Genomic DNA, 27,274 nt, shown 5'->3' on the forward strand with positions numbered 1-27,274 from the left:
GCCCTTCATATGTTAAATCAGAGGGAAATATAAATGTATCTTTAACAACTTAAGCTCTAATATATACATATACATATATATATATATATATATATATATATATATACATACATACACATATATATACATATCTCTCTTTCCCTCCCTTTTCTCTTTCTTACGCTAATTCCCTCTCCATCTCCGCAATTCCTCCTTCCCCATTTCTTTCCCCCATTTCCCTCACCCCTTCCCCTCCTCAAGACCCCTATCTTCCCCTCTCCGCGCCGTGTGCACCAATGGCGCAGAGAGAGAGAGAAAATAAATAAATTAAAAAAATAAAAAAAAACACGAAAACAGAAAACCAACAAAAACAGAAACAGATCTTTATGATTTTCAATCAAACTTCCTTTTTTCTCTCTTTTTTTCCCTCTCTATCCCCTTATCTTCCTTGTTCTTATTCCTGCTCCCCTAATAGGTTTTTACCTTCCTCAGATTGTATAAATGACTCCCATGGTGCCCATATCCTTTTTATTCGTTCTTTCTTTTCTATCGTCATTGGCAAAAGTTTCTCCATTATTCCTATTTTCCTTACTTTTTTCAGCCACATTAAGATTGGAGGTACTTTAGGATCTTTCCAATTTATTGCAATACAGCTTTTGGCTGCATTCATCAAATGACATATTACTGACTTCATATATCTTTTTGGAGGAATTTGTGTATGATGTAGCAGACAGAAAGCCGGGTCATCTGGGATCTCATATTCCGTAAATATTCGGATAATTCTCTGAACTGTTTGCCAGAATTGTCTTATTAATGGGAAGCCCCAAAATATGTGTATCATTGTCCCTTTCTCCCCACACCCTCTCCAGCATCTATCCGGGACATCTGAAAAAAATGTATTTAGACGTGCTGGTGTATAATACCACCGCGTTAATATTTTATAATTTAATTCTTGTATTTTCGTACACCTTGATGATTTTAGCGCCAGGTCTATAATATTCTGGCATTGTACTGGGGAAAATGTTTGTCCGAAGTCTCTTTCCCATTTGGTCAGGCATGTCATCTTGAAGTCATCTGGGGGTGCAGTCAACAATATATACATTTTAGAGACCATATGGTGGAGTGGTTCATCCCCTCCACAATATTCCTCGAACTTTGTTAATGCCCGATTAAAGTCTTCTGCATCCCCTAGAGTTTCCAAGAAATGTCGAACCTGCCGTGCTTGCCATATCGGTATTTCCCAGCGTCCCCCATTTTGTATTAATTCCCCTATTGTTAGCCACCCCCTTTCTCCCATAAAGTGCGAGGCTTGAAATATACCTTTCTCTCCTAATCTTTTAAATATCTGGGATTCCATGCCTTGTTTAAACTCTATATTTCCTACAATCGGATAGAGGGGGGAACTTTTAGTAGAGAACTTTGGGTTCTGACATACTTTATTGCCTGTCCATAGAGTTGGACCTATTTTAGGGTGGGTTTTAACTGTATGAGGTAGTGCATCATAGCACCATATTGCCCTATTTAACCTCCCTGGCGGTATGATTCTGTCTGGAATTACGTACCAAAAGCGGTACAATTATTTTGCAAGGAAATTTGGCGTTTTATACTGTAGGCCTGTAATTTTTAGAAATAACTCACTTAAATCTGACCAAGCAAGAGTCTTGTAGGCATCCCGGGTATGATTTTTTTTTTAAAACAAAATTATAAATTATAATATAATAAATAATTATAAATAATTATAACAAATAATAATATAATTATAATAAAAATTATTCAATAATGTAATCAACTCAAAATCACTGAAATTTGCTCAGTTGCAGAATTGTCGCTGTCATTATTTATTATCGCTGTTTTCTAGCTGATCTAAAACCATTTTTGACATAAAGGGACACTTTTGGACAATCTACAGTTTTTAGGCAGAAAGAACATTTTTTATTATATAAAAGTACATGCATGACACTGGGCAGACCACTAGGGACAAGGGGGGGGGGGTGTATTTTTTACATACAGTACTGTAATCTATAAGATTACAGTATACTGTATGTATTGTGTTTGTTTACTTTTTTTAATTTGGCGCCGTTCTCCGCTCCCGTAACGTCGCAGGGAACGGAGATCGGCGGCACACAGAGGCACTGTGAATCGAGCGAGGAGGTCCCGCTCGCTCACACAGCGGGGTGGCATCGCTGGATCCAGGGACAAGGTAAGTAACTTGCCTGTGGATCCAGCGAGAAGGTAAGCCGCGCCGCTGCACACTCTGCACGTCCACCCTGAGCATGACTCGGGGATACCGATCCTAACATTGGAAACCTACCCCGAGTCACGCTCGGGTTTACCGCCAAGGGGGTTAAAGGTATGGGGCACATTTTTTGCTTCATCTCGATCCACAATTTATGATCCCCATGTCTACTCCAATCTACTATCCTCCCCAATTGGGTGGCCTGGTAATATTTTAAGATGTCGGGTGCTGATATTCCCCCCGCCCCCTTGGGTAGGGTCAATAATTTCCTGCCAATCCTTGGCCGTTTACATGCCCATATAAATTTTGTGAATATCATCCGGACTTGGTTGAAGTATGACATGGGGATCTGAACTGGAAGAGCTTGAAAAAGATATAAAATTTTTGGAACTACACTCATTTTTAAAATATTACATCTCCCAAACCATGAATGCATCCCTCTACTCCAGCCTTCTAGCAGTGTTCTAATTGTGCCCAATAATGGTTTAAAATTTAAATCTAAAATCTCCTTTAAGTCTGGGGGCCAAATAGTTCAATGCTCTAGTCGTCCATTTAAACTTAAAACTATCTACCAAGCCGCTTTTAATGAACTCCGGGAGTGCTATCCCTATCGCCTCCGATTTGCTATAATTAATTTTTAAATTCGACATCTTCCCGTAAAGTTCTACTTCTTTCATTAAATTTGGTAACGAAATTTGTGGTGTTGCTAAAGAGAAAAGCATGTCATCTGCATATGCCGATACTTTATATTCTCTTCCCCCAAGTTCAATACCAGCGATATCTTTATTTTGTCGAATCTTATTTAACAATGGTTCCAATGTCAATGCAAATAACAGAGGCGACAGGGGGCCTTACTTTAACCAAGGCCCTGGGCCCCGCATACACCCCGGCTATCCACTGTACCATCCGCTCTCCTAGTCCCATCTGTTTTAAAGTCTCCAACATAAATTTCCAATTTACTTTATCGAATGCTTTCTCTGCGTCCGTATTCAGGAAAACACTCGATATCTTTTTTTTATTTACTTGATATATCACATTTAGGACTTTAATAGTGCTATCTCCCGCTTCTCTAGTTGGTATAAACCCCACTTGATCTAGGTGGACAAGTTTGGAGAGCATGGGCTGTATGCGGGATGCCAAAATCTTTGTCATTATTTTTAGGTCAACATTCAGTAAGGATATTGGTCTATAACTGCTACATACCCCTGGGTCCTTCCCTTCTTTCGGGATGACCGTAATATGTGCCATCAGGGCCTCCGATGAAAGTATCCACGTTTGACCTACTGTATTAAATACCTTAGTCATATATGTTCCCAGTTGTGTGCTGAAACTTTTATAGTATTGTATAGTGAACCCATCTGGGCCTGGTGCCTTACCATGTTTTATTGTTTTCATTATTGTTTGCACTTCTTCCAAGGTAATTGGTTTTTCTAATTTTCTACATTCTGGAGATGTTAGTCTAGTTAAGCATGAGGAAGATATATATTTCTCGACAGTCCCAGGTGGGTTCACTATTTCTTGAAGATTATATAAAGAAGCATAGTATTTCCTAAATTCTTGCGCTATTTCTTTAGAAAGATAAAGTTTCTGATCCGCTTTTGTTTTAATAAATGGGACATATGACCGTGTCTGTAGTTTTTTTAATTTTCTTGCCAGTAACTCCCCACATTTATCTCCTGAATTATACGACATCCTTTCTGAGTATTGTAGAACTGCTTCAGCCTTGTATCGTAGGAGGTCTGCTACTTGTCTTCTTAAATGTGTTAATTCCGTTCCCCAACCTACTTCTGTTTTTTTTTATGCTGTATCTCTAATCTCTGTATTTTTTCTTTCAACAATGGCTTTCTTATTGCCACTCTTCTATAAAGGCAAGATATGTGGAGTGCACGACTAAAGCCCCAAACACACTATCAGTTTTCCTGCAGGTTTTTCTCTTCAGGTTTACCAAAACCATCTAATATGAGGTCAAACCTTAAGAGTTTCAATTCGTATGCAATCAGGCAGGCCCTTGCACTATATGGTTTTGGCAAACCTGAAGAGAAAAACCTGCAGTAAAACTGATAGTGTGTATGGGGCTTAATAGTTGTCCTGTGGACAGATTCTCTCACCTGAGCTGTGGATATCTGCAGCTTCTCCAGAGTTACCATGGGCCTCTTAGCTGCTTCTCTAATTAGTTTGCTCCTTGCCTGGCCTGTCAGTTTAGGAGAACAGCCATGTCTTGGTGGGTTTGCAGTTGTGCCATACTATTTCCATTTTCAGATGATGGATTGAACAGTAATCCGTGAGATGTTTAAAGCTTTGGATATTTTTCTTTAACCTAACCCTGCTTTAAACTTCTCCACCTCTTTATACCCGATCTGTGTGGTGTGTTACTTGGCCTTCATGAAGCTGTTTGTTCACTTAGGTGACATTTATAGGCAATTGGTTCCACTGGATTTTAGAATAAAGGTGGCTGCACGTCACACTTTTCAGATATTTATTTGTAAAAAAAAATTGAAAACCATTTATCATTTTCATTTCACTTCACAATTATGTTCCACTTTGTGTTGGTCTATCACATAAAATACCAATAAATTACATTTACGTTTTTGGTTATAAGGTGACAAAATTTAGAAAATGTCAAGGGGTATGAATACTTTTTCAAGGCACTGTAATTGTTGCACAGGGAATTTAAACAATATATCTGGGACCACACCTATTCAAGAACCCCATACAACCATCTTACCCTTCATTAGAAACATGAGAAAATGGCTTTCCCAGACCTTCTAAAATGCTGTCAAACAACTCATATAGCCAGGGTGTTGGCCTGGTGTAGATAATATGACCACAATGGAGCACCTTAAAACAGATAATTGTAGCTTCCTCTGTTGGGTAAATATGAAACAAAATAAAAAACTTAAGAACCACCTGGCTTTCATCTCAAAGCATTTTGACAATGGGGGACCAGATACCAGACCCTTACAAAGCCATCACTCCCAAGACCTCTTTCCTAGGTAATCCCAATTTTGCCCCTGGTCTGGCAGATAGATACAAACAACAACAAAACCTAATTTAAATGTATTCAATTTTATCTAAGACACAAGACTTAAAGATGAGGCAGAAGTTCAGTAAATGATAGACCCCCCCAAAAGACAACTGGCCACTTTAGCGAATTCTTTACTTTCGCTCTACTACTTTCAAACAAGGGGCCTCATGAAAGCGACTGATGCCATTCGATAGATTGTGCTCTGAGTCTGGCCCTTCCACTCACTCAGGCTCACTAACACAAACTTCTTATACAACCACCTGATACCTTTACGCCCACTTTCTTGCTCAAATAGGACAATTACCGTATTTATCGGCGTATAACACGCACAGGCGTAGAACACGCACCCTAACTTTAAGAGGGAAGTTTCAGAAAAATACTTTGCACGGCCCCCTGTGTATCACACGCAGGCACAGTTTACCCTCTATTTTCAGGGTAAAAAGGTGAGTGTTATACGTCAATAAATACAGTACTTAGGTACCCTGGGCCAAATTCTCAAAAACGCCGCCTAACTTAACTTTCAGCAGTTAAGTTACACTGACTTAAAATCTCAACCTAAGTGCCCGATCTTCAAAGCACTTACCTAGAAATTTCAGGCCGTGTAACTTAAGTGCCGCCGTCGCAAGGCGGTCCTCCTCTCCGGGGGGCGTTTAAAATTTAAATGAGGCGCGCTCCCGCGCCGGCCGTACTGCGCATGCGTGTGACGTCATTTTCCCGACGTGCAGCGCGCGAACGTAATTGACGCCGGGCGGCTTTGAGAATTGCGACGGGACACTAAAGTTGCGACGGGTGAAAAAAAATATACGCGCCGGGAAAACAAATAATTATAAAAAAAAATGACAGCGTCGCTCAGCATGCATTCCTGAGAGGGAGAACTCCATGCCAATTTTCAAAGAAAAAACCGGCATGGGTTCCCCCCCCCAGGAGCATACCAGGCCCTTAGGTCTGGTATGGGTTGTAAGGAGACCCCCCCACGCTGAAAAATCGACGTAGGGGGTCCCCCTACAATCCATACCAGACCCGTATCCAAAGCACGCTACCCGGCCGGTCAGGAAGGGAGTGGGGACGAGCGAGCGCCCCCCCCCCCTCCTGAGCCGTGCCAGGCCGCATGCCCTCAACATGGGGGGGTTGGGTGCTCTGGGGCAGGGGGGCGCACTGCGGGCCCCCCCACCCCAGAGCACCCTGTCCCCATGTTGATAAGGACAGGACCTCTTCCCGACAACCCTTGCCGTTGGTTGTCGGGGTCTGCGGGCGGGGGCTTATCGGAATCTGGGAGTCCCCTCAAATAAGGGGGCCCCCAGATACCGGCCCCCCACCCTAAGTGAATGGATATGGGGTACATCGTACCCCTACCCATTCACCTGTAGGCAAAAAGTAAAAGTTAGTAAACACACAACACACGGGTTTTTAAAATAATTTATTATTCTGCTCCGGATGCCCCCCCTGTCTTCTTTATTAGCTCTATTACCAGGGGGGCTTCTTCTTCCACTCTCCGGGGGTCTTCTTCCACTCTCCGGGGGTCTTCTTCCACTCTCCGGGGGGGGTTTCTTCTTCCGCTCTCCGGGGGGGGGCTTCTCCGCTCTCCGGGGGTCTTCTTCTCTCTTCGCCGCTCTCCGCTGTTGACTCGGCGAACCCCGGTTCTTCTCCAGCTGTCCGGTGCCTTCTTCTTCAGCGCTGGCTGCCTGCTATCTTTGTGTGTTAGCTCAATTAGTAACAGGCAGCCGGCGCGGTCTTCTGTGACGTCACCTTCTTCTCTTCTGTTCTTCTCCCCTCTTCCGATGTTGCCTCGTCGCCTCTTGTCACTGTAATGATGGAAGCGCGCCTTGCATCCCATTTATATAGGCATCACCGTCCCATCATGCTCCGGTAGGTACCCACGTGGTGGGTGCACGTGGGTAGGCACCCACCACATTTTACTTTTTGCCTACAGGTGAATGGGTAGGGGTACGATGTACCCCATATCCATTCACTTAGGGTGGGGGGCCGGTATCTGGGGACCCCCTTATTTGAGGGGACCCCCAGATTCCGATAAGCCCCCGCCCGCAGACCCCCGACAACCAACGTCAAGGGTTGTCGGGAAGAGGTCCTGTCCTCATCAACATGGGGACAGGGTGCTCTGGGGTGGGGGGGCCCGCAGTGCGCCCCCCTGCCCCAGAGCACCCAACCCCCCCATGTTGAGGGCATGCGGCCTGGCATGGCTCAGGAGGGGGGGGGCGCTCGCTCGTCCCCACTCCCTTCCTGACCGGCCGGGTAGCGTGCTTTGGATACGGGTCTGGTATGGATTGTAGGGGGACCCCCTACGTCGATTTTTCGGCGTAGGGGGGGTCTCCTTACAACCCATACCAGACCTAAGGGCCTGGTATGCTCCTGGGGGGGGAACCCATGCCGGTTTTGAATTTAAAAATTGCCGTGGAGTTCTCCCTCAGGAATGCATACCAAATGCCGTCGCTTGAATGGGCCTTTACAAGGTGTGACTAACTTTACACATTGTAAAACCAGCCCTAGTTTTGTGCAAGCAAAATCGGAACTTACGCAGAAATCACAATGCTGAAATGCTTTGAGAATCTGCTTAAGTCCTCATTTGCATACTCAAAGCTGCATTTCAATGAGAAATGCCCCCAGTGGCGGATGTGGTACTGCATCCTAAGATCTGACCGTGTAAGTGTCTTACACATGTCAGATTTTCTGCCTAACTTTGGAAAAAGCCTTTTGAGAATCGTTTCCAAAGTTAGGCACAGACTGAACAGCAGTTAAGTCTGCGTATCTCTTTTGGGAATCAGGCCCCCTGTTCTCATCTGAATAAAAAGATGACATACTATATTTCTCTCACTACTTCTCTATAGCCTGCAAGTACCCATCTAAGGAAAGACAGATTTTCTTCAGTGTAAGGAAATCAACGTGGCCTTATGCACATGTGCAGACTTCTGCCAATTGCTCTGTGCATGGTTTAACTGGCTGGAATATACCTGTTCCCCAGAATACAAATCTGTCCTAGAGCAATTTGCCTAGATGCTACACCCTCTCTCTCTATCCCCCACCTACCCTTCTGGACTAGAGGGAACTCATCTTTCCCCCTGCTATTTCTATGCTCCTAACCTGGCCCCCCAACCCATTTCTCGACACCCCTGATCTTCCTCTACTACCTTCCAAACTTCCCTTGGCCTCTCTGAGGTACTGTATTCTTACTTTGCTTCCCCAATCCCTTTTCCCCTGCTCGCCTTGACCTACAATATTTCTGTTACCCTGTTGGACTAGGATGCTGGTGCACTTATTACTCACCTAAATGCATTATCCAGTATATGTTGTCTATTTTCTGTCAAATTCATGAACCCAAATCAACATAAATAATGTATTAATGTTTCCTGATAGGTCTATTATATTAGGTGGTAATGAGCAATGATACATACCGGTATTGAACTCTGAAGATGGACTTTGGGGACTAATACACTGATAGTTGGAAGCAGTTACAGAAACCATGTATGTTTGGCTGCATGGTAATTCAGAGAGTGTACAACTTAGTTCAAAAGATTCACAGGAATGTTCTGACCCATCTGTAGCCACTGCTTTGGCGATATACATAACTGCCCCCTCGCTATAGCTCCATCGAATAAAAATGGATTTTGTATCACAGTCGGTCAGGGCTAAGACATCATTGGGTGCACATGGAACTAATGAAAAAAATAAGAACATTTTTAGATTACTACCTATCCCAGTTAATTATATGGACACTAAAAACACACATATATTTACTAGTTAATAAAAGAAGGTACATTTTATTCATGTCTGAATGACCAATCAGTAATTTATTTAAAAAAACCTTACAAGGCCACCCAAAAACATGGCTGGCTCCATTACAGCCCATTAGGGGTTTTGCAAGAGACACTTATTGATATATATATCTTATGAGTAGCCAGCCGTAATCTGAATATTAAGTACAGTGCTGTTGTGTGAGAAGCTGCTCAGTTTAACCCATATCCAATCCTCCTGTACCCTACAACATGATAATTTCAACAGACTATTCCCAATGCACATGTTCCTGCAGAAATGGCTGTGTATATAAATGTGTGCAGTGGTGACCAACGGTTGAAAGACAGTAACAGCAGAGAGAATGCCACCAGCACACCACATATCTCCAGAACAGGTTCAAAGCTTTATTCAACCATCACATAGTTATTGCAAAAACAAAGTTTTGGAACCTTGTAGGACCCCTTCATCAAGCACATGCCTGATGAAGGGATCCTGCAAGGCTCTGAAATATTGTTTCTGCTATAATGATGTGATGGTTGAATAAATATTTGAACCTGCTCTGGAGATCTGCGGTGTGCTGATGACATTCTCTCGCTACAACATTAAAAGTTCTCCAAAACAACTGTTTATACCTGTTCTCTACAGCTGATTGGTCGGATAGTCTTAAATTGAGCTAGGGATTATGTAATCTCCAAATAGGTTTTTATGGCCAAATTCAGAGAAAAAAAAACTCCAAAATAGAACATGTTTAGAGCCATAGGGCCATGAAGTAAGGATAATAATGGTTCCCCCCCCCCCCACTATCCTAGGGTAAGGCTTGAACCCCTTGTTTTTTTGATTAGCCTATGTGATGAGATGAAATACATGTTTTTTAAGAAGACTACATTCCGAAAGACAAATCCACTTTGCACTACAAGTGCAAAGTGCACTTGAAATTGCACTGAAAGTGAACTTGGAAGTGCAGTCGCTGTAAATCTGAGGGGTAGATCTGAAATGAGGGGAAGCTCTGCTGATTTTATTATCCAATTATGTTCAAGCTAAAATGCTGTTTTTTATCTTCCATGCATGTCCCCCTCGGATCTACATCGACTGCACTTCCAAGTGCAATTTCAAGTGCAATTTCAAGTGCACTTAGCACTAATTTACACTTATAGTGTAAAGTGGATTTGCCTTTAGTAAATAACCCCCATTGTGTTTTAAAACTTTTTAGTTGAGGATTTTTTTGGTTTCTTTCTTCATTCCATTTTGTCTTTAGCTCACATTCACGTGTAACATATGAAAAGTAAAAAATACAAAAAGGGAAAAAAGGATGCATATAATAGTAAGCCAAGGAAAAATTGTTAAAAAAATCACTAGCAACAATAGTAGGCAGACTTGTACTAGCTCCAAGTTAAAAAGGTAAATATATAAATATGTATGCCTAAATGAAAGAACAAAATACATTCTTCTCCTTAAGTAAACCTATATTTAATTAAATTATTAAAAAAAGAAATAAAAGCTCAGGAAGTTTGATCAAATGTAAAGTGCATTTGATCTTCATTTTTAATTATTTTATAAATAAACCTTTAAAATATTTGAAATCATTTTATCAACACCAGCGGCCTATATTTCCAAATGGTTAGTAACATACCTGTTACAATATCTTCCGGATGACTACTCATACTGGGACAGTCAAAATCATAGGCAATTACAGAAAGTGATAGGCTTTCACCACATTCTAGCCCTACAATCTGACAGCTGGTGTTTACAGAGGAACAGTTGTATGTGACACCACTGCTCCCCAAGACTGAAGCTGTGTAGAAAGAAGCTCCATTTGATGGGTTCCATGAAACGTCCAGAGAATTGTCTTGGCATTGGATGATGGCTTGAACATTTCGTGGTTCACAAGGAGCTTAAAAAACAGAGAAATATTAAACATGTATATTTATATACTTCTAATAAATCACCTAGTTATATATTATAGTTTAGTTTGTTCTTAAAGCATATCAGTGGTCAAAATGTAGAACTATATAATAATTTCCACATTATATTTAAATTATTTCTAGCCTATTACTGTGAATTATGTTGAAGTTTGTAAACTTCCTCTGAAAATGTTAATGTAGTTTTCCCACACATTTACTTCCTTAAATTCTGTGACATATATTCACTACGCCCCTGTTGATAGGCACTACTGTGTCACAGAATTCAAAGAGCCTGCTTTTTGAACTATAGAGGAGCTGAAAGAAGGAGTTGCAGAGGGTGAAGTCAGTACAGAAATCACTGCATGAAAGTAGCAAGGTACCATGGAATATGTAGTCCTTTAAAATAATTTTAATATGGAGTGTTTCTGAACCAATAAATCAAAGGTAAAGCTGCTAGCACCAAAAAAAGAATCAAAGACTCATCTGCATAAAATCACCTGTGCTGTTAGTACATGTGCAATACTATGTATAATATAATAAAGATAACATAGCAAATATAAATAAATTTCATCATCTATGCATCAATAACGAATAAATATAATAATAAATATAAAATAATTAAATAAAACTAAATAAAATATTGGTGACATGAAAAACATAAAAATCAAATGTATGGTCATGAACACAATAGTGTGAAATTCTGTGCTCAGTGATATGCAAAACGATGTGTTGAAAATAACATTTACAAAGTTGCTTCAATCGGGTGAATAGAAAAACATCCCAGTGTTCCATACAAGCAGCAATACCACCCACATGGACATAGGCTGTGAATGCCCTTCTTGGTTATACTCAATAGCAGGAAAACATAATAGAAATGACAATTTACAATTTAAATGTTAAGGTTTTGTCCAATTTTGTTGACCCAAGGTGTCCGTCTACAACAACATATTGTCATTCTCCCTGGACACACTCCCTCCCCTCTCTACACGTAGAACCAGGCCTCGCCTGCTACAACCCTGGTAAACAGACAACACCAAAAATATCAAGCGACGCAGCCAGGCTCTTGAGCGAGCATGGCGTAAAACAAAATCCCTACAAGACTTCACCCTCTACAAATCCTCCCTTCTCAAATACAATTCTTGACTCCACTCTGCTAAACAAACCTACTACACCACGCTAATCAAAACCCTCTCATTCAAACCTCTGTGAACCAAGGCATCTTACCAGCCACAAGCAAACACACCAACACCTTCTTCGTGGTGAATCCTGCTGGATGCCAATCACCAGAAAATCCGGTCGACCTTGTAGCATTCTGATAACAGCTCCACTACTCCCCAGCCTCATACAGATCTGCAAGATGGCCCCCCAGGGATGACAGGACTGGCATCTACTCCATGACACCTAGAGCTGCATGTGCCATCCCCCCGAAAAAAGCCGCCCAAGGCAAACGCCTTGTTTGTCTTACGGTACATACGCCTCTGCCTCCACCAACCAACACACTAGGTTTAACACCACACTCAACTTCCGACACCTTTCCCTCGCTCAAACATGCACTGGTTACCCTCATACCTAAAAAACTCTCACTGGACCCCACCTGTTTGAATAACTTAAGACCCAATTTGCTGCTTCTATTTTCCCCCAAGCTTCTTATTAGCCTTGTCCACAACCGTATGAGTTGCTCCCTCACTGACAACAACCTTTTCGATCCCCTACAGTCTAGCTTCCACCCATAACATTCCACTGGAACTGCCCTACTAAAACTCACCAATGACCTACTAACTGCTAAAGCCAATAGGCAGTACTCCATACTCATACTCTTAAGCCCCATACACACTATCAGTTTTCCTGCTGGTTTTCTCTTCAGGTTTACCAAAACCATGTAGTACAAGGACCTGCCTGATTGCATTCAAATTTAAACGCTTAAGGTTTAACCTCATATTAGATGGTTTTGGTAAACCTGAAGAGAAAACCATCAGGAAAACTGATAGTGTGTATGGGGCTTGAGACCGTTCTACTGCCTTTGACACAGTTGACCACCCATTCCTTCTTAATAAACTTCACTCCCTTTGCTTCTGTTACTTTTCTCTTTCCTGGTCCTCCTCTTTCCTATCTCAGCACACTTTAGTGTCATATACAACAACACCCCCTCTGCTTCTCTTTCTCCTTCTGTTGGGGTACCCCAAGGTTCTGTATTTTCTCGCTACACCTCTTCCCTGGGCCAGATGGTAATCTTCCATTGCTTCCAATACCACCTCTATGCTGACGACACCCAGATCTATCTCTCAACACCTCAAATCACCCCCTCAATCTCCTCACGTATCACAAACTTACTGAGTGATATATCAGTATGGATGTCACACCACTTCCTCTTTCTAAAACTGAGCTTGAAATATTTCCTCCTCCCCGATCCCATTCCCAGATGACTTTACTATTGAGATCAATGGCACAGCCATTGGTTCCTTCACACATGTCAGGGTGCTAGGTGTAATCCTAGACTGTGACCTCTCCTTCTGCCCCCACATCCAATCACTGGCTAAATCTTGCCGCCTTAACCTTCTCAATATTTCTAGAATTCGCTGCTTTGTAACTAATTCGCTCCTTTGTAACTAATGACACCACAAAACAACTTATTCCCTTCTTGGTTGTTTCCCACCTTGACTACTGCAACTCAATCCTCACTGGCCTAGTTTTCACAGGCTATCCCCTTATGATGAATGCTGCTGCTGGACGAATACACCTTACCAACCAATCCTTGACTGCTGCCCCTCTCTGCCAGTCTCTTCACTGGTTTTCCATACCCCATTGTATAAAATTCCAAATACTAACCACAACATACAAAGCCATCCACAGCATCGCTCCATCTACGTCATCAACCTCATCTGCAAATATCTCCCAAATCGTCCTCTCTGCTCCTCTCATGACCTCCTGCTCTCTAGCTCCCTTGTTTCCTCCTCCCATGCTTGCCTCCGGGAATTCTCCAGAGCCTCTCTCTGAAACTCCCTACCCCAGTATGTCTGGTCAGTTCCTACACTGTCCACCTTTAGGTGATCCTTGAAAACTCACTTATTTAAGAAACCAACCCCCACCTCCACCTTAGAACTGTACTTGAGTCACCTCCATCAAATCATCCCCTGCGGCTTTTACCTTTTTGTGCCGCTCCTATTCCTTCTGTATTAAACTGTATTGTAATTGTACTGGCCCCTTTATATTGTAAAGCGCTGCGTAAACTGTTAGCGCTATATTGATCCTGTATTATAATAATAATAATCAGGTGCACTTTTTTTTACACTATATATGCTGACCAATTAACGAACTATGCAGTTGAAATCACTAGTAATGGACAAAAACTGTCTGTAGTATATTAGGAGCTTATTTGTTTATGTGTTTAGATGTGTTTTTACATAATTGTGCTTGTCAACCAAGCAGGTGTTTCTCTCACCTGTTCTTATTTTGATTCTTGGACTACCAGAGCTATTTATTTTACCATTAAAGGCAAGCACACTGATCTCATATTCAGTCCCACAGAGTAAGTTCATGAAGAAACAGTAAGTATCTTGGTTAGCGCATTCCTCCTTACTGCCATCAGGTGCAAAAGCATTTGAAATGTACCTGACAGCACCAATAACAGGATTCCAGTAAACGTTTACAGTGTTGATACTACAGTCACGAATTATGGTCACATTTTTGGGGGCACATGGAGCTGTAAAACACAAAAAAGATAATGAACTCAACATATGGAGAAACGATTATTTGCTGAGTATCATATTAAAAGCACCAATAATGATATTGCACAGTTTTTAACTCACAGCTTTTATACGTTATACTGCAGTTTATAGCTTTGCATTTTTAAATAGAAATTAATTCTCTCTCAGAAATGAAAAAAGTGAAATTTCATAAAATCAAGCCCATTTCTTAAAATATATCGATAATGGTTTTTGGTCAATTTTATTATAATTTGATTTATGTTTGTTAATTATTATTTGATTATATGTTATTGATAACAACTTGTTATCAACGACTAGTGAATGTAATTATTATAGACATACTTTTAACGTATATTTCTACTTTTATGATGATGCTTTTATATTGAAATTGTAAATAAAAATGTATTCTCATGCCCCGTACACACGATCAGTTTTCCCGTTGGAAAAAGTCAGATGAGAGCTTTTGGTCGGGAATCCCGACCGTGTGTATGCTCCATCAGACTTTTTCCAATGGAAAAACTGCTGGAAAAAGATAGACAGGTTCTCTATTTTCCCGCCAGGAAAAAATCATATCAGAATTTCCTATCGTGTGTACAAATTCCGACGCGCAAAATTCCGACGCATGCTCGGAAACAAATCGACGCATGCTCAGAAGCATAGAACTTAATTTTCTCAGCTCGTCGTAGTCCTTTACGTCACCACGTTCTTGGCAGTCAAAAGTTCACCGAACTTTTGTGTGATCATGTGTATGCAAGGCAGGCTTAAGCGGAATTCCGTCAGAAAAACCATCCGACTTTTTTCCGACTGGAATTCCACTAGTGTGTACAGGGCATTAGACGTACTCTGTTGTTTGGAATACCAACATATTGACTAAAAACTAATTTTGCCTTTTTGGTTAAATTTCAAACAGATTTTCTTTATTTGTAAATATAGAAATAACTAGCCTTTTTTTTTTTTTTACAAATACAAATGTATTATGAAATTAATTTATGACACGCCATATGAAAATTATGCTCTTTCTCTTCATCTCTTGTGCCACAGCATTATAATCCATCCACATTGGCTATTTATTATTTATAGCTTCATAAGAATTGTTTTTCCGCCGGAAAAAAATAAAATAAAATAAAAGTCAGCAGCTACAAATACTGCTTTTAAAATAAGCATATTTACTTGTCCAGGGCTCCCGCGATGTCCTCACCCGAAGCCGACCCGTCCCTCGGTTTTGTGTGCAGGCGCCGGCATCTTCAGTAAGGGAATCAGAAAGTGAAGCCTTGCGGCTTCGCGGCCTGGTTCCCTTTTGCGCATGCACGAGTCATGCTGCGCATTCTGAATGGTCTTTGCTGGCTGTCTTCTGGGACCTGTGTGTCTCCCAGAAGACAGCGGGTGGGACGGAGGAGGGGTCGGACATGGCGTAGTTCGCCGCGAATTCTGTGGCACTCTTTTGCCGGAAGTGGGAGCAAATATATGTATTAGACAGGTATCTGCACCCCCCTCCCCCTGAAAGGTGCCAAATGTGATGCCGGAGGGTCATGGGAAGCTCCATTTCTGGATGGAACTCTGCTTTAAACTGGCTTTCCCTACAGAAAGTATTATTTTACCTTGAGCAGCCCCTAATCTCGTTTATGTATTTCCATGGTTAATTAAATGAGTCTATATAAGTTTTTTGTTATGTGATACAACAAACCTTCCCTCTACTTAACTTAGTTTTGGAGCTTGTCAACAATTCTTGTACTTTACTCTGTAACATTTTGCAATGGGATTGTTCCATCGCTTTTCTTCTATTTGAACTAGTCAATAAAAATGATTTAAAAAGAAAAACATGCTAGGCTTTCTAACATGCTTAGCATTACCATTATGAATTTTAACAAATTCTGTTAATTCTTCAAGTGTATGTAAAGACCCTTTGTCTTTGTTTATTGCTGTCTTTGTTGAGATGGTTAACCCGTTGTCACTGAGACAGAAAAACGGGTTACATTTTGAGTTCTACCCAGAGCAAGAGATGAGGTAAAGTCCTCCACTGGGGACCAATATTTCTGTGACAACTATCTAAGATAGGAATTATGATGCACTATAAACAAAAAAAGACTGACATCTTTGCTATAAAATATATCCCATAAAAAATGTAAAAAAATCTAATTCCTTTATAAATTTAGGCCAATATGTATTCTTGCTTAATTATTTTGATAAAAAAAATCCCCAATAAGTGTATATTGATTGGTTTGCGAAAAAGTTATAGGGCCAGATTCACAGAGCAAGTACGCCGGCGTATCTACTGATACACCGGCGTACTTTCAAATTTGCAGCGTCGTATCTTTAGTTTAAATCCTCAAACCAAGATACGACGGCTTCTGGCTTCGATCCGACAGGCGTACGGCTTCGTGCGCCTTCGGATCGTAGGTGCAATACTTATGCGCCCGCTGGGTGGAGTTTGAGTCGTTTTCCGCGTCGGGTATGCTAATTAGCTTTTTCAGTCAATCCACGAAGGTACGCGTGGCCGTCGCATTGTCCTACGTCGTCGCTAGTCGGCTTTTCCCGGCGTATAGTTAAAGCTGCTATTTTGCGGCGTATAGATAGACTTGCCATGTTAAAGTATGGCCATCGTTCCCGCGTCGAATTTTGAAATTTTTTTTTTTTCATAAGTCGTCCGTGAATAGGAAAGGACGTAACTCACGTCTAAGTTCAAAAAATTACGTCGGTGCGACGTCATTTCGCGTAAAGCACGGTGGGAAATTTCAAAACGGAGCATGCGCAGTTCAATTCATTTAAATGAATCACGCCCCCTACCCGCCCAATTTGAAATACGCGCCGAGAGATACACTACGCCGCCGTAACTTACGGCGCAAAATCTTCCTGGATTCGACTTAGAGCCAGGTAAGATACGGCGGCGTAGCGTATCTCTGATACGCTGTGCCTGGGCAATTCTATGTGAATCTGGCCCATAGTGTCTACAAACTATGGGATATATACTGGTATTTTATTTTTATTTTATATACTAGTAATGGCTGCAATCAGCGACTTATAGCGGGACTGTGATATAGCTTACTGACACTGTGTGGGAGCTAGTGACACTAATACAGTGATCATTGCTAAAAATATAACTGTACTAATGACACAGGCTGGGAAGGAGTTATACATTTAGGGTGATCAAAGGGTTAAATGTGTGCCCAGCCAGTGTTTTTGTGTACCGTGCAAGGTGCTTTTACTAAGGAAAGTGGTGGATTTTATTCCCTGCTTTGCAGGGAAAGAAAATTCATTACTTCCCCCCTGTCAGAACGGAGCTCTGCCTTGTTTACAAAGGTAGAGCTCCTTTCTGTGTGTTTTCCCAGCACACATCCATTCGCTGGCACCCGGTGATTGGCTTCAGCTGTGACAGCAGAAGCAGCACGCCAGTGGTGTGACGGCGCCCCCTACCCGGAAGTGCAGAATCACATATATATATATATATATATATATATATATATATATATATATATATATATATATATATGTGATTCTGCACAGTGCGGCCGCCTTGTAGCAGTTAATATGCTATCAGACGGTTGACAAGTGGATAAAATACAATGCCACATCCCTTGGTAGTAATGATTCAATATCATAAAAACAATAACTTATGCTTTGATTAGCATACCTGTTTCTAGAATTAATGCTTCACTGGTATTGCTGGTACAGTTGTTGGTTAGTGCAACAATGCTTACTGTATATCTCTGTTCACAAACTAAGCCTTGGATCTCACAGCTGTTGGAAGTGGATGTGCACAAAGACTCATAGTTAGTGTCTGATTTTGCAGTCACCATATACGAAGAGGCACCTAAGCTTGACGTCCAGGATATTAACGCATTGCCCAAATTGCTGTTGTATTGGATGTTGAGGATCTGAGGAGAAGCCACCTCTATTCACAAAAAATAAGAGGAACAGAAATGATTTTTTTTTTATTAGTGTAAATATTTGCATTGTATATCTTAAACTGTCTACAGTGCTATTTCCCTGAAAATCACACAATAAATACTGTACATAAAATGTCAACCCTGAATAATTATTAACAAAATTGACATTATTACATGATACCTAAGGAGTGTAAATGCACAAACAACAAAATATATCCATTATTAAGTGCTAACAGTATCAATAAAAAAAAAAAAAATATATATATATATATATATATATATATATATATATATATATATATATATATGTATATATATCCTTCTCTTTTAGCTTTTCGAGGATCCCTGAAAACCCTCCTCTTCAGAGAAGCCTATCCTACCCACATCTAACAACTGTATTTGAACTTTGCCCACCTGATCACCCCCCACATCTACTACCCTCTGTTCCACTTCACCCTCCCTTCTAGATTGTAAGCTCTAATGAGCAGGGCCCTCTGATCATTCCTGTATTAAATTGTATTGTAACTATAATGTCTTCCCTGATGTTGTAAAGCGCTGCGTAAACTGTTGGCGCTATATAAATCCTGTATAATAATAATAATAATTATTAATAATAATAATAATATATGTTAAATCCATAAAGTAAAGTATTAGCTGATATGGTTTTAATTTAATCCACTAAATCAATTTTAAAATGCTGAAGTGAGAAAATGTAAATATGATCCAATCAGGGTTATGGTACACCCAGATAGTCCTGAAGAAAGATGAAATAATAATTTGGTAATAATCCATTCCCAAAGGTTCCCCTATGATATGCTCACTTCATAGCATTGACTCATAAATTATTAAACAGCATAGACAAAAAAACTCCTTATCCTACATGTGCCCATCTTTGACCATTAAACACCTCCCAAATAATACTCCATCCCAAATGTAGCACCCTCTAGCATAGGTAGGTGCTAGAGTGAGGATTTTTGTGAAGTAAGCTGCCAGCACAGGTACATTTGGGCAGGCCTATGCTTCAGGCTAGGTCTGCTTGTTTTGATCTGGGGGCAGGGAGTGGTTAGTGTAGCAGTGGGTGTGACCACCTTTGCTTTAGTTCTGGGGTACCTTCCCTGCTTCCAGGAATGTTCTGGAAGAGTGGCAGGGCACAGGACTGGAGTGACAGGTAGCTCATGTCAGGGGCCCTGACCAATCCCCAACTGGAATTGGCAGGGGGCAGGCCTCCCGTATAAGCTCAGGTTGAGCCCACTGGAAGGGAGTTGTTGGCTGGGAGACATGGAGAATAGAGTGCTAGATAGCAGCAGGGGCCCATCCAAATCTGGGGGGGTGCGAGACCCAGCAGAGGAGCCTGGGAGAGCTGGGAGGAAGCCTCATCCTTACACGGTCATGGAGGAGGTGTCCTGGAACAGAGGGGCTGGAGAAGCTATTGGAACGCATGTCCAGTTAAAGTTCTCCATCATGGACTCGGGGCAGGAGAAGGTCATGAGTGTGACACAGTGGATTTCTGAAAAAGGCATGCCAGGGGAGCTGGGTGCGCGGCCAAAGGAGAGACTGTGGGTTTCGTGTCAAATCGATGCAGCTTGCGTGGGCAGAATTTGCAAGTTTGGCTAGCTGGGATCAGTAGTCCACCAACTAATGCAAGCTGCTAAATTACTAGGCCGCCGGGGAGAGGTACTGCAGGCCTCTGGCCTAGTAACAACACAACAATTTACAGCCAGGATCTGGGATTGTTCAAGTGAAGATGATGGGACAGGAAGACTTTATAGTTTACAGTGGAAGTTTTGTGCAGCAGGAGAGAAGTCCTGAGAGCAATAGTCTGCAGTAGTTGATGCAGAGGAGGAGCAATAGTCTGCATGGGTTATGCAGTGGAAGTGACTGTAAATGTTAGCGTTCATCAGTTCTTCAAGGCTCAACCTAATCTACCAAGTTCTTTAAATATGATGGCAAAGCAATTCGTTCTGTGGGCATCCCATATTCCCTTTCCCCCAACCAAGTTATATCCCCCAATAAACAAAAACAAAACAACACAAATTAATGTTCATTGTCTGACTCTGAGGTGAAAGATGGAGGTCTGGCAGCAGGGTGATATGGTGGATGTTAGTAACTAGTAGCAACCATCCGCTACACAAGCATCATAGAAGGGAACAAGATATAGATTCAACGCACAACATCTTTATTAAATGTCGCTTTAAAATACACTAAAGTTGCACTCAAATAATAATCAGGTGCTATTCGGTAGCAGCAGGAAAATAAAGCTTGTATTTGTTTCAGAGGACCACACTGCTTCCTAGTATGAAAATGTATACACAGACTCTCGTGTGTGATGACATCAGAAGGAAAAAACATTACCCAACATGTACCATCCTGTTGATGTAAACCCCTTGTGAAGTGCCATTCTCCAAATATACCCACATAATTTCTTTGTTGTGTTACACCAATAATGCCATGTTGTGCCAAATAGACCAAAAGTTCCCCCTACAGTAGGGAAACTATAACTGGAAATGCTGTCCACCTGAAGCATCAACGCATCACTGATCATAAACAAAAGATATACTTTAGTGTACATTAATATATTGCATCCTTGCCAGCAACATCCGACTGAACAAAATAAAATAAAACATCATCAAAAGAACATTAATCTTTAAATCAACATCTATATTTAAACCTTTGGGGCACAATGGGCCAAATCCACAAAGACCCGGCGTAACGGCGAAATTCTAATTTAGGTTACACTGCCTTAAAATTTCTACCTAAGTGCCCGATCCACAAAGCACTTACCTAGAAATTTCTGGCCGTGTAACTTAAATTCCGCCGGCGCAAGGCGTTCCTCATTTCATGGGGGCGATTCCGAAAAAAAAAATTCAAATTCGAAAAAAAAACGCGTCGCTAGACAGAAGGGTCTGCTTTTACATGGTGTACTAACTTTACACCTTGTAAAAGCAGCCCTAATTTTGCGTATGCAACTTAATACTTACGGAGAAAAAACGAAGCTGAAAAGCTTTGTGGATCTCCGTAAGTGCTAATTTGCATACCCGAGGCGGCATTTCCTAAGATCCGGCAGTGTAATTCAATTACACATGCCGGATCTTCTCCCTAACTATGGAAAACTGATTCTGTGGATCAGTTCCATAGTTAGGACCAGGGATACGACGGAGTAACAGCAGTTACTCCGTTGTATCTCTTTTGAGGATTTGGCCCAATGTATACAATAAAAATATCCACTTGGTTTCATTCTTTGATATTTATTTTCTCAGATCAGACCCCCTCCAGTGTTTGACTACCTGATCAATTACAAAAATTACAAAAACAATAGTATTACAATATTAAACAATATTATAAATATTTTTCAAGAGTCCCCAAAAAATCTAGACATCACTTCCAAATGATGAATATATCATCAAAAATGTATCAGTAAAAATGAATTTTACCAAAAAAACTGAACTAAAACTCTCCTTCTCCCAGGTGGCCATGCAATATTGGCCACACTAGGGGCATATTTTTCTCCTATACCTACTCCCTTAGACTGGAGGTAGAATTTTTATCATACCAAAAATAATTGTGGGTCATAGCCAACATCAGATAGTAACCTTTCCATCTCTACTTTGTAATTTATAATAACAATCCACTCCCCCTTCCGTGCCAGGGTAATCACCAAATCCTGCCAAAATCACAACTCAATCATAAATTCTTGATATAAGGAATTTACTTTACTTGGATTGTAGTGTGAAAGCAGTTAATTTCCATTAGGTATACAAAGTTCAGAATATCTCAGCTGAACAAATCTCAACTTTTCCAAAATATGTACTCTTTTCAGTGTTCGCATATGAGAGAAAACAGAACCTGGCTTTCACAAGGAGTATGCAGATGGTTCAGACTTTTTTATTGAAAAAGCCTAATTATATTAATTATCCAAAGTGTTATCTCAGTTACTTTTCGATAATATATAGTCAATATATTAGTTCTATGAATAGGGAGTGAAGACCCTTAAATATAAAATCGTGCCCAGAGATGACTTACTGTATTTATTGGCGTATAACACTCACTTTTTTACCCTGAGGCCTCATACACACGATCGTTTTCCTCGACAGAATCCTTTAAGAAACTTGGTTGCAGAGCTTTTTTGCAGAGGAAAGCGGTTGTGTGTATGTTTTTCATCGAGAAAACTGTTGAGGAACTCGACGAGAAAAAAAGAGAACAAGTTCTCTTTTTCCTCAACGGGAGTCTCAATTTCCTCGTCGTGTTCCTTGTCGGGCTGGTTTTCGACGAGAAACACGTTCGTGTGTATGCTAAGAAACCCGCGCATGCTCAGAATAAAGTATGAGACGGGAGCGCACCTTCGGTAAAAGTAATGGAGATAACACATTTGTCACGGTGTAACAGTCTAAAAAGTGCAAATCGTCTCTTACCAAACTTTTACTTAACACACAGTAACATGAGATTAGCAAAAGCAGCCCCAAGGGTTGTGCCAGTGGAATCGAACTTCCCCTGCCGTTGTATGTGTTGTACATCACCGTGTTTGAGAACGAGGAGATTTGGTCTTGACAGTGTGTACGCAAAGAAAGCTTGTCAAGTTTCTCGACAAGCCTAACAAGGAACACGATGTTTCATTTACGACGAGTTCCTCGGTCGTGTGTATGAGACCTCAGAATAGAGGGTAAATTGTGCCTGTGTGTTATACGCAGGGGGCTGTGGAAAGTTTTTTTCCTGAAACTTCTATCTTAAAGTTAGGGTGCGTGTTATACGCCTGTGCGTATTATACTCCGATAAATACGGTAGTTGGCTCAGAGTATTTGTGATATACAGATACCTCTACAGTGTGCTGCCTGCCCAGACCTTTGATACCTTCACTGCTTATGCCTGCTGCCAGCCACCAGTCCTGACTTCTCCAGTGTGGTTTCCAGCTTGTTCCCCCCATCACTATATGGTACATCTACTCTCTTCTACCTTGGGTCCAGCAGCAAAAGTCTATAGTAAGAGTATATAGTTGTGTGTATTAAGCCCTGGGGGCAACCTAGTACATGTAAGGCCCCGTACACACGACCAGTTTCCTCGGCAGAATTCAGCTTCCGACCGAGTTTCTGGCTGAATTCTGCCGAGGAAACTGGTCGTGTGTACACTTTCGGCCGAGGAAGCCGACGAGGACCTCGGCGAGGAAATAGAGAACATGTTCTCTATTTCCTCATTGTTCTATGGGAGCTCTCGGCCCGCCGAGATCCTCGGCGGCTTCAGGGCTGAACTGGCCGAGGAACTCGATGTGTTTGGCACGTCGAGTTCCTCGGTCGTGTGTACGGGGCCTCAGTTTGCTTACCTTTAGGGAAGGTGGGCTGCTAAAGGTGAAGCTTAATTCACTGCTTATTAACTATGACTGGAGTGTCTGTTTCCGGAATTTTCAGTAAGTCACCTTAGATATCAAGATTTTTAAAAAACGGTAATGACCAAATTCACTTTTTGAAAATTCTACCTCATTGACATGACACTAACCAACATATTACAGTCTATTAACACACCCACCATTGCACCATAATTTTAGGTAATAAAAATCAAATTACAAGTGCTGGTAAAACTTGGTTAGGTAATAATATCCCTCTGAGATCATGCAGATATATCAGAGACAGGTTAGGACAGAACAGGGCCCATGACAAGGTACTGTATCAGGTTTGCACCCCCTTTGAGTAACACTGATAATGACTGTTATAGGTACAGAAAAGCTGACCAATTTGTATTACAAGTACCTGGATAGCTTTATCAGATACCAACTACTTACAGGTGCGTCTCCTCCCTTGTGAAGTGACAGGCATATGCATAGTTTTGACTAATTGCAATATTACTGTAGAGTCATGAATTAAATAGCTGGGCCCCATACATATCCACTGGGCCCTAGGATCCTGCCTAGTTAGCCTTGTGGATGATACGGCCTCTGAGGCTCAGAGTAACCATTTTGGGACAAAAAGTTCCTTCACCAAAACGTGACTAGTAACATAATACTAAAAGAATGATGTTTAAAAAAGAGTTGACTAATGTAAATGAGGGTACTGCACTTTATGTCAGCATCGTCATCACTATTCATTTACAGTAATAAGATTTCCATGCCATTCCACTGACATGTTGTTTATTATCAATGTGTTTTCCTCTGGCATTTAAATGATAGCAAAATATAAATGAACTTACTTCCAGTTTCATATAGCACTTGATTCTCCTGCCCAGCTGTGTAAAACCAATTATATGACGTCAAGGCAAACATATAGTGAGTGCAGGGTAGCAGATTATCCAGTGTGATGACAAGGGAAGTAGTCTTCCTGATATATGCCAGACTGGGACTCAGTCCAACTTCATAAACAAAGATCCCATACATCAGTGCATAATCAACACTTGACCACGTTAATGTCACCGCATAACTGGAAATTGTGGTTACAGAGACATTTGTTGGTGGAGGGGTCACTAATATAAAAAAAAAGACATTAATATGCCACAAAGTTAGCAAGGTATCCCAAATTACATATATTTTTTTGTTAAATGCAAACAATATGAAATTGTATTTAGCACACTTTAAACATTTTCTAAGGCTTTTGAGAAAAAAGGACGTGGGTAGCTGGGCAGTGCCATGGGGGGGACATGTACCAATGCAAACATTTTTTTTTCCGCAAACATACCCTTGAAAAAAAACATAATACTGCTAACACGCTAACATTCCACTTAAGGACCGCCGAACGACGATATACGTTGGCAGAATGGCACGACTGGGCACATGGACATATATATACGTCCCCTTTAAGAGCCCAGCCGTGAGTGGCGCGCTCGCGACCCGGTCCGAAGCTCTGTGACCGTGCCCGCGGGACCCCGCGGACTCGATCGCCGCTGGTGTCCCGCGATCAGGTCACAGGAGCTGAAGAACGAGGAGAGGTGTGTGTAAACAAACCTTCCCTGTTCTTCTCTGTGGCAATGTCAGTGATCGTCTGTTCCCTGATATAGGGAACGACGATCACTGACGTCACACATCCAGCCCCGCCCCCCTACAGTTAGAAATACACATGAGGTCACACTTAACCCCTACAGCGCCCCCCAGTGGTTAACCCTTTCACTGCAATTGTCATTTTCACAGTAATCAGTGCATTTTTATAGCACTTTTCGCTGTGAAAATTACAATGGTCCCAAAAATGTGTCAAAAGTGTCCGATGTAACATGCACGCACTTTGACCACGCAGTCTCTAAAAAGAGAGGCGAAGGACTAACGGGGCTGGTTGAGCGGGCTAGATCCTCTCACTCCCTTATAGGGAGTCCCTCTGCCCCGTTGGGCTTCAAAGCGGAGCAGGTAGGGCGGGCTGTGTGGGAGGACCCCCTCACACACCCACCATTGCCACCCGGGGCATGGAGAAAGGTGGCAGATTGCCTCTGGGGGAGGCCTGCCTACTCCCAACTCCTGCAGTCCGGCTCCTCTCTCGAGTACACGCACAAAATACACTTAAAAAAAAAAAGTGTCCGATGTGTCTGCCATAATGTCGCAGTCACGAAAAAAAATGCTAATCATCGCCATTAGTAGTAAAAAAAAATGATTAATAAAAATGCAATAAAACTATCCCCTATTTTGTAAACGCTATAAATTTTGCGCAAATTGCGCAATTTTTTTTACCAAAAATAGGTAGAAGAATACATTTCGGCCTTAACTGAAGAAAAACATTTTTTTTTTATATTTTTTTTTCAAAATTGTCGCTCTATTTTTGTTTATAGCGCAAAAAATAAAAACCGCAGAGGTGATCAAATACCACCAAAAGAAAGCTCTATTTGTGGGAAAAAAAGGACGCCAATTTTGTTTGGGAGCCACGTCGCACGACCGCGCAATTGTCAGTTAAAGCGATGCAGTGCCAAATCGCAAAAAGGGGCAAGGTCCTTAACCTGCATATTGGTCCGGGTCTTAAGTGGTTAAATCTGCAAATGACGTGGCGTTTCTGTATAATGCACTAAACAAAAATGATATTTACAAAGAAAAAGTGTCCTGGGATTTCTTTTAACATCTACCCATTTCCTTGCACCAAAAATAACCAACCCTCAAGCCTCTCCTCGAAAATCTATACCGGACCCTTATCCAAACAGGCAGCTTGACTGTCCAGGAAAGGAGGGGTAATGAACCAGGCCACACACCCTTAACATGGGGAGGGCACCTTGCCAGGACTCCTTCCCTGGCAAAGCACCTGCTCCCCATGATAGGGACAAGGGCCTCCTCTCCACATTCTTGGCCCAGTGGATGCGGGGGTCTGAGGGGGAGAGGACTTATCACAATCTGAAAATAAGTGGGCCCCAGATGTCTGAACCCCTGAGTAAACCAGTAAGTGGTGCATAGTACTCTGGGTTACTCATTCTCAAAAACAGTAAAATAGTAAATGGACACCACAAAAAAAAAATCTAAGTCTAAATCATTTATCATGTTGTCCATTGAGTTAGATTTATTGTTAATAACAATGAATGGGGTGCATCTCCCAGCTATAAAAAGACAAGTCAACTGCTGATGATATCTTAGCAACCAATTATGTCATAGGTTGCTAGGATGCCAGCGGCTGGTCCATACATCACCCTTGGTTGCTCTGAAGCAGGCTGTTGCCAGTGTCCAAGTAACCAAGGAGCAGAAAGCATATTTTTTTTTGATGGCAGTAGTCATACAGCCGCCATTCAGTTTGCCCATTCAGTGAACTGCAAACATGTAAAGTTTGGATTGAAATCTACTTTGCCACAAAGTCAAATCTCTTTCCGACTCACTAGGTTAGAGTACACAGCGTCACCTTTGTAACAACTTTATAGGAAAA

At 41.5% G+C, this 27,274-nt stretch overlaps 1 protein-coding gene across 1 annotated transcript in view; it reads right to left on the reverse strand.

The window, feature by feature from the left end:
* Window positions 1-27,274, reverse strand: part of LOC120946211 (fibronectin type III domain-containing protein 7-like) — a 63,716-nt gene that overhangs the window by 16,457 nt on the left and 19,985 nt on the right. Inside the window, exons 5-9 of the mRNA XM_040361032.1 lie at window positions 24,648-24,917; window positions 18,221-18,481; window positions 14,328-14,588; window positions 10,618-10,878; window positions 8,648-8,908 (exon numbers count right to left, since the gene is read on the reverse strand). Coding sequence (XP_040216966.1) covers window positions 8,648-8,908; window positions 10,618-10,878; window positions 14,328-14,588; window positions 18,221-18,481; window positions 24,648-24,917 — 1,314 coding nt within the window. The remainder of the gene's footprint in view (window positions 1-8,647; window positions 8,909-10,617; window positions 10,879-14,327; window positions 14,589-18,220; window positions 18,482-24,647; window positions 24,918-27,274) is intronic.

Source organism: Rana temporaria, chromosome 7, assembly GCF_905171775.1.
Source record: "Rana temporaria chromosome 7, aRanTem1.1, whole genome shotgun sequence".
Lineage (NCBI taxonomy): Eukaryota > Metazoa > Chordata > Amphibia > Anura > Ranidae > Rana > Rana temporaria.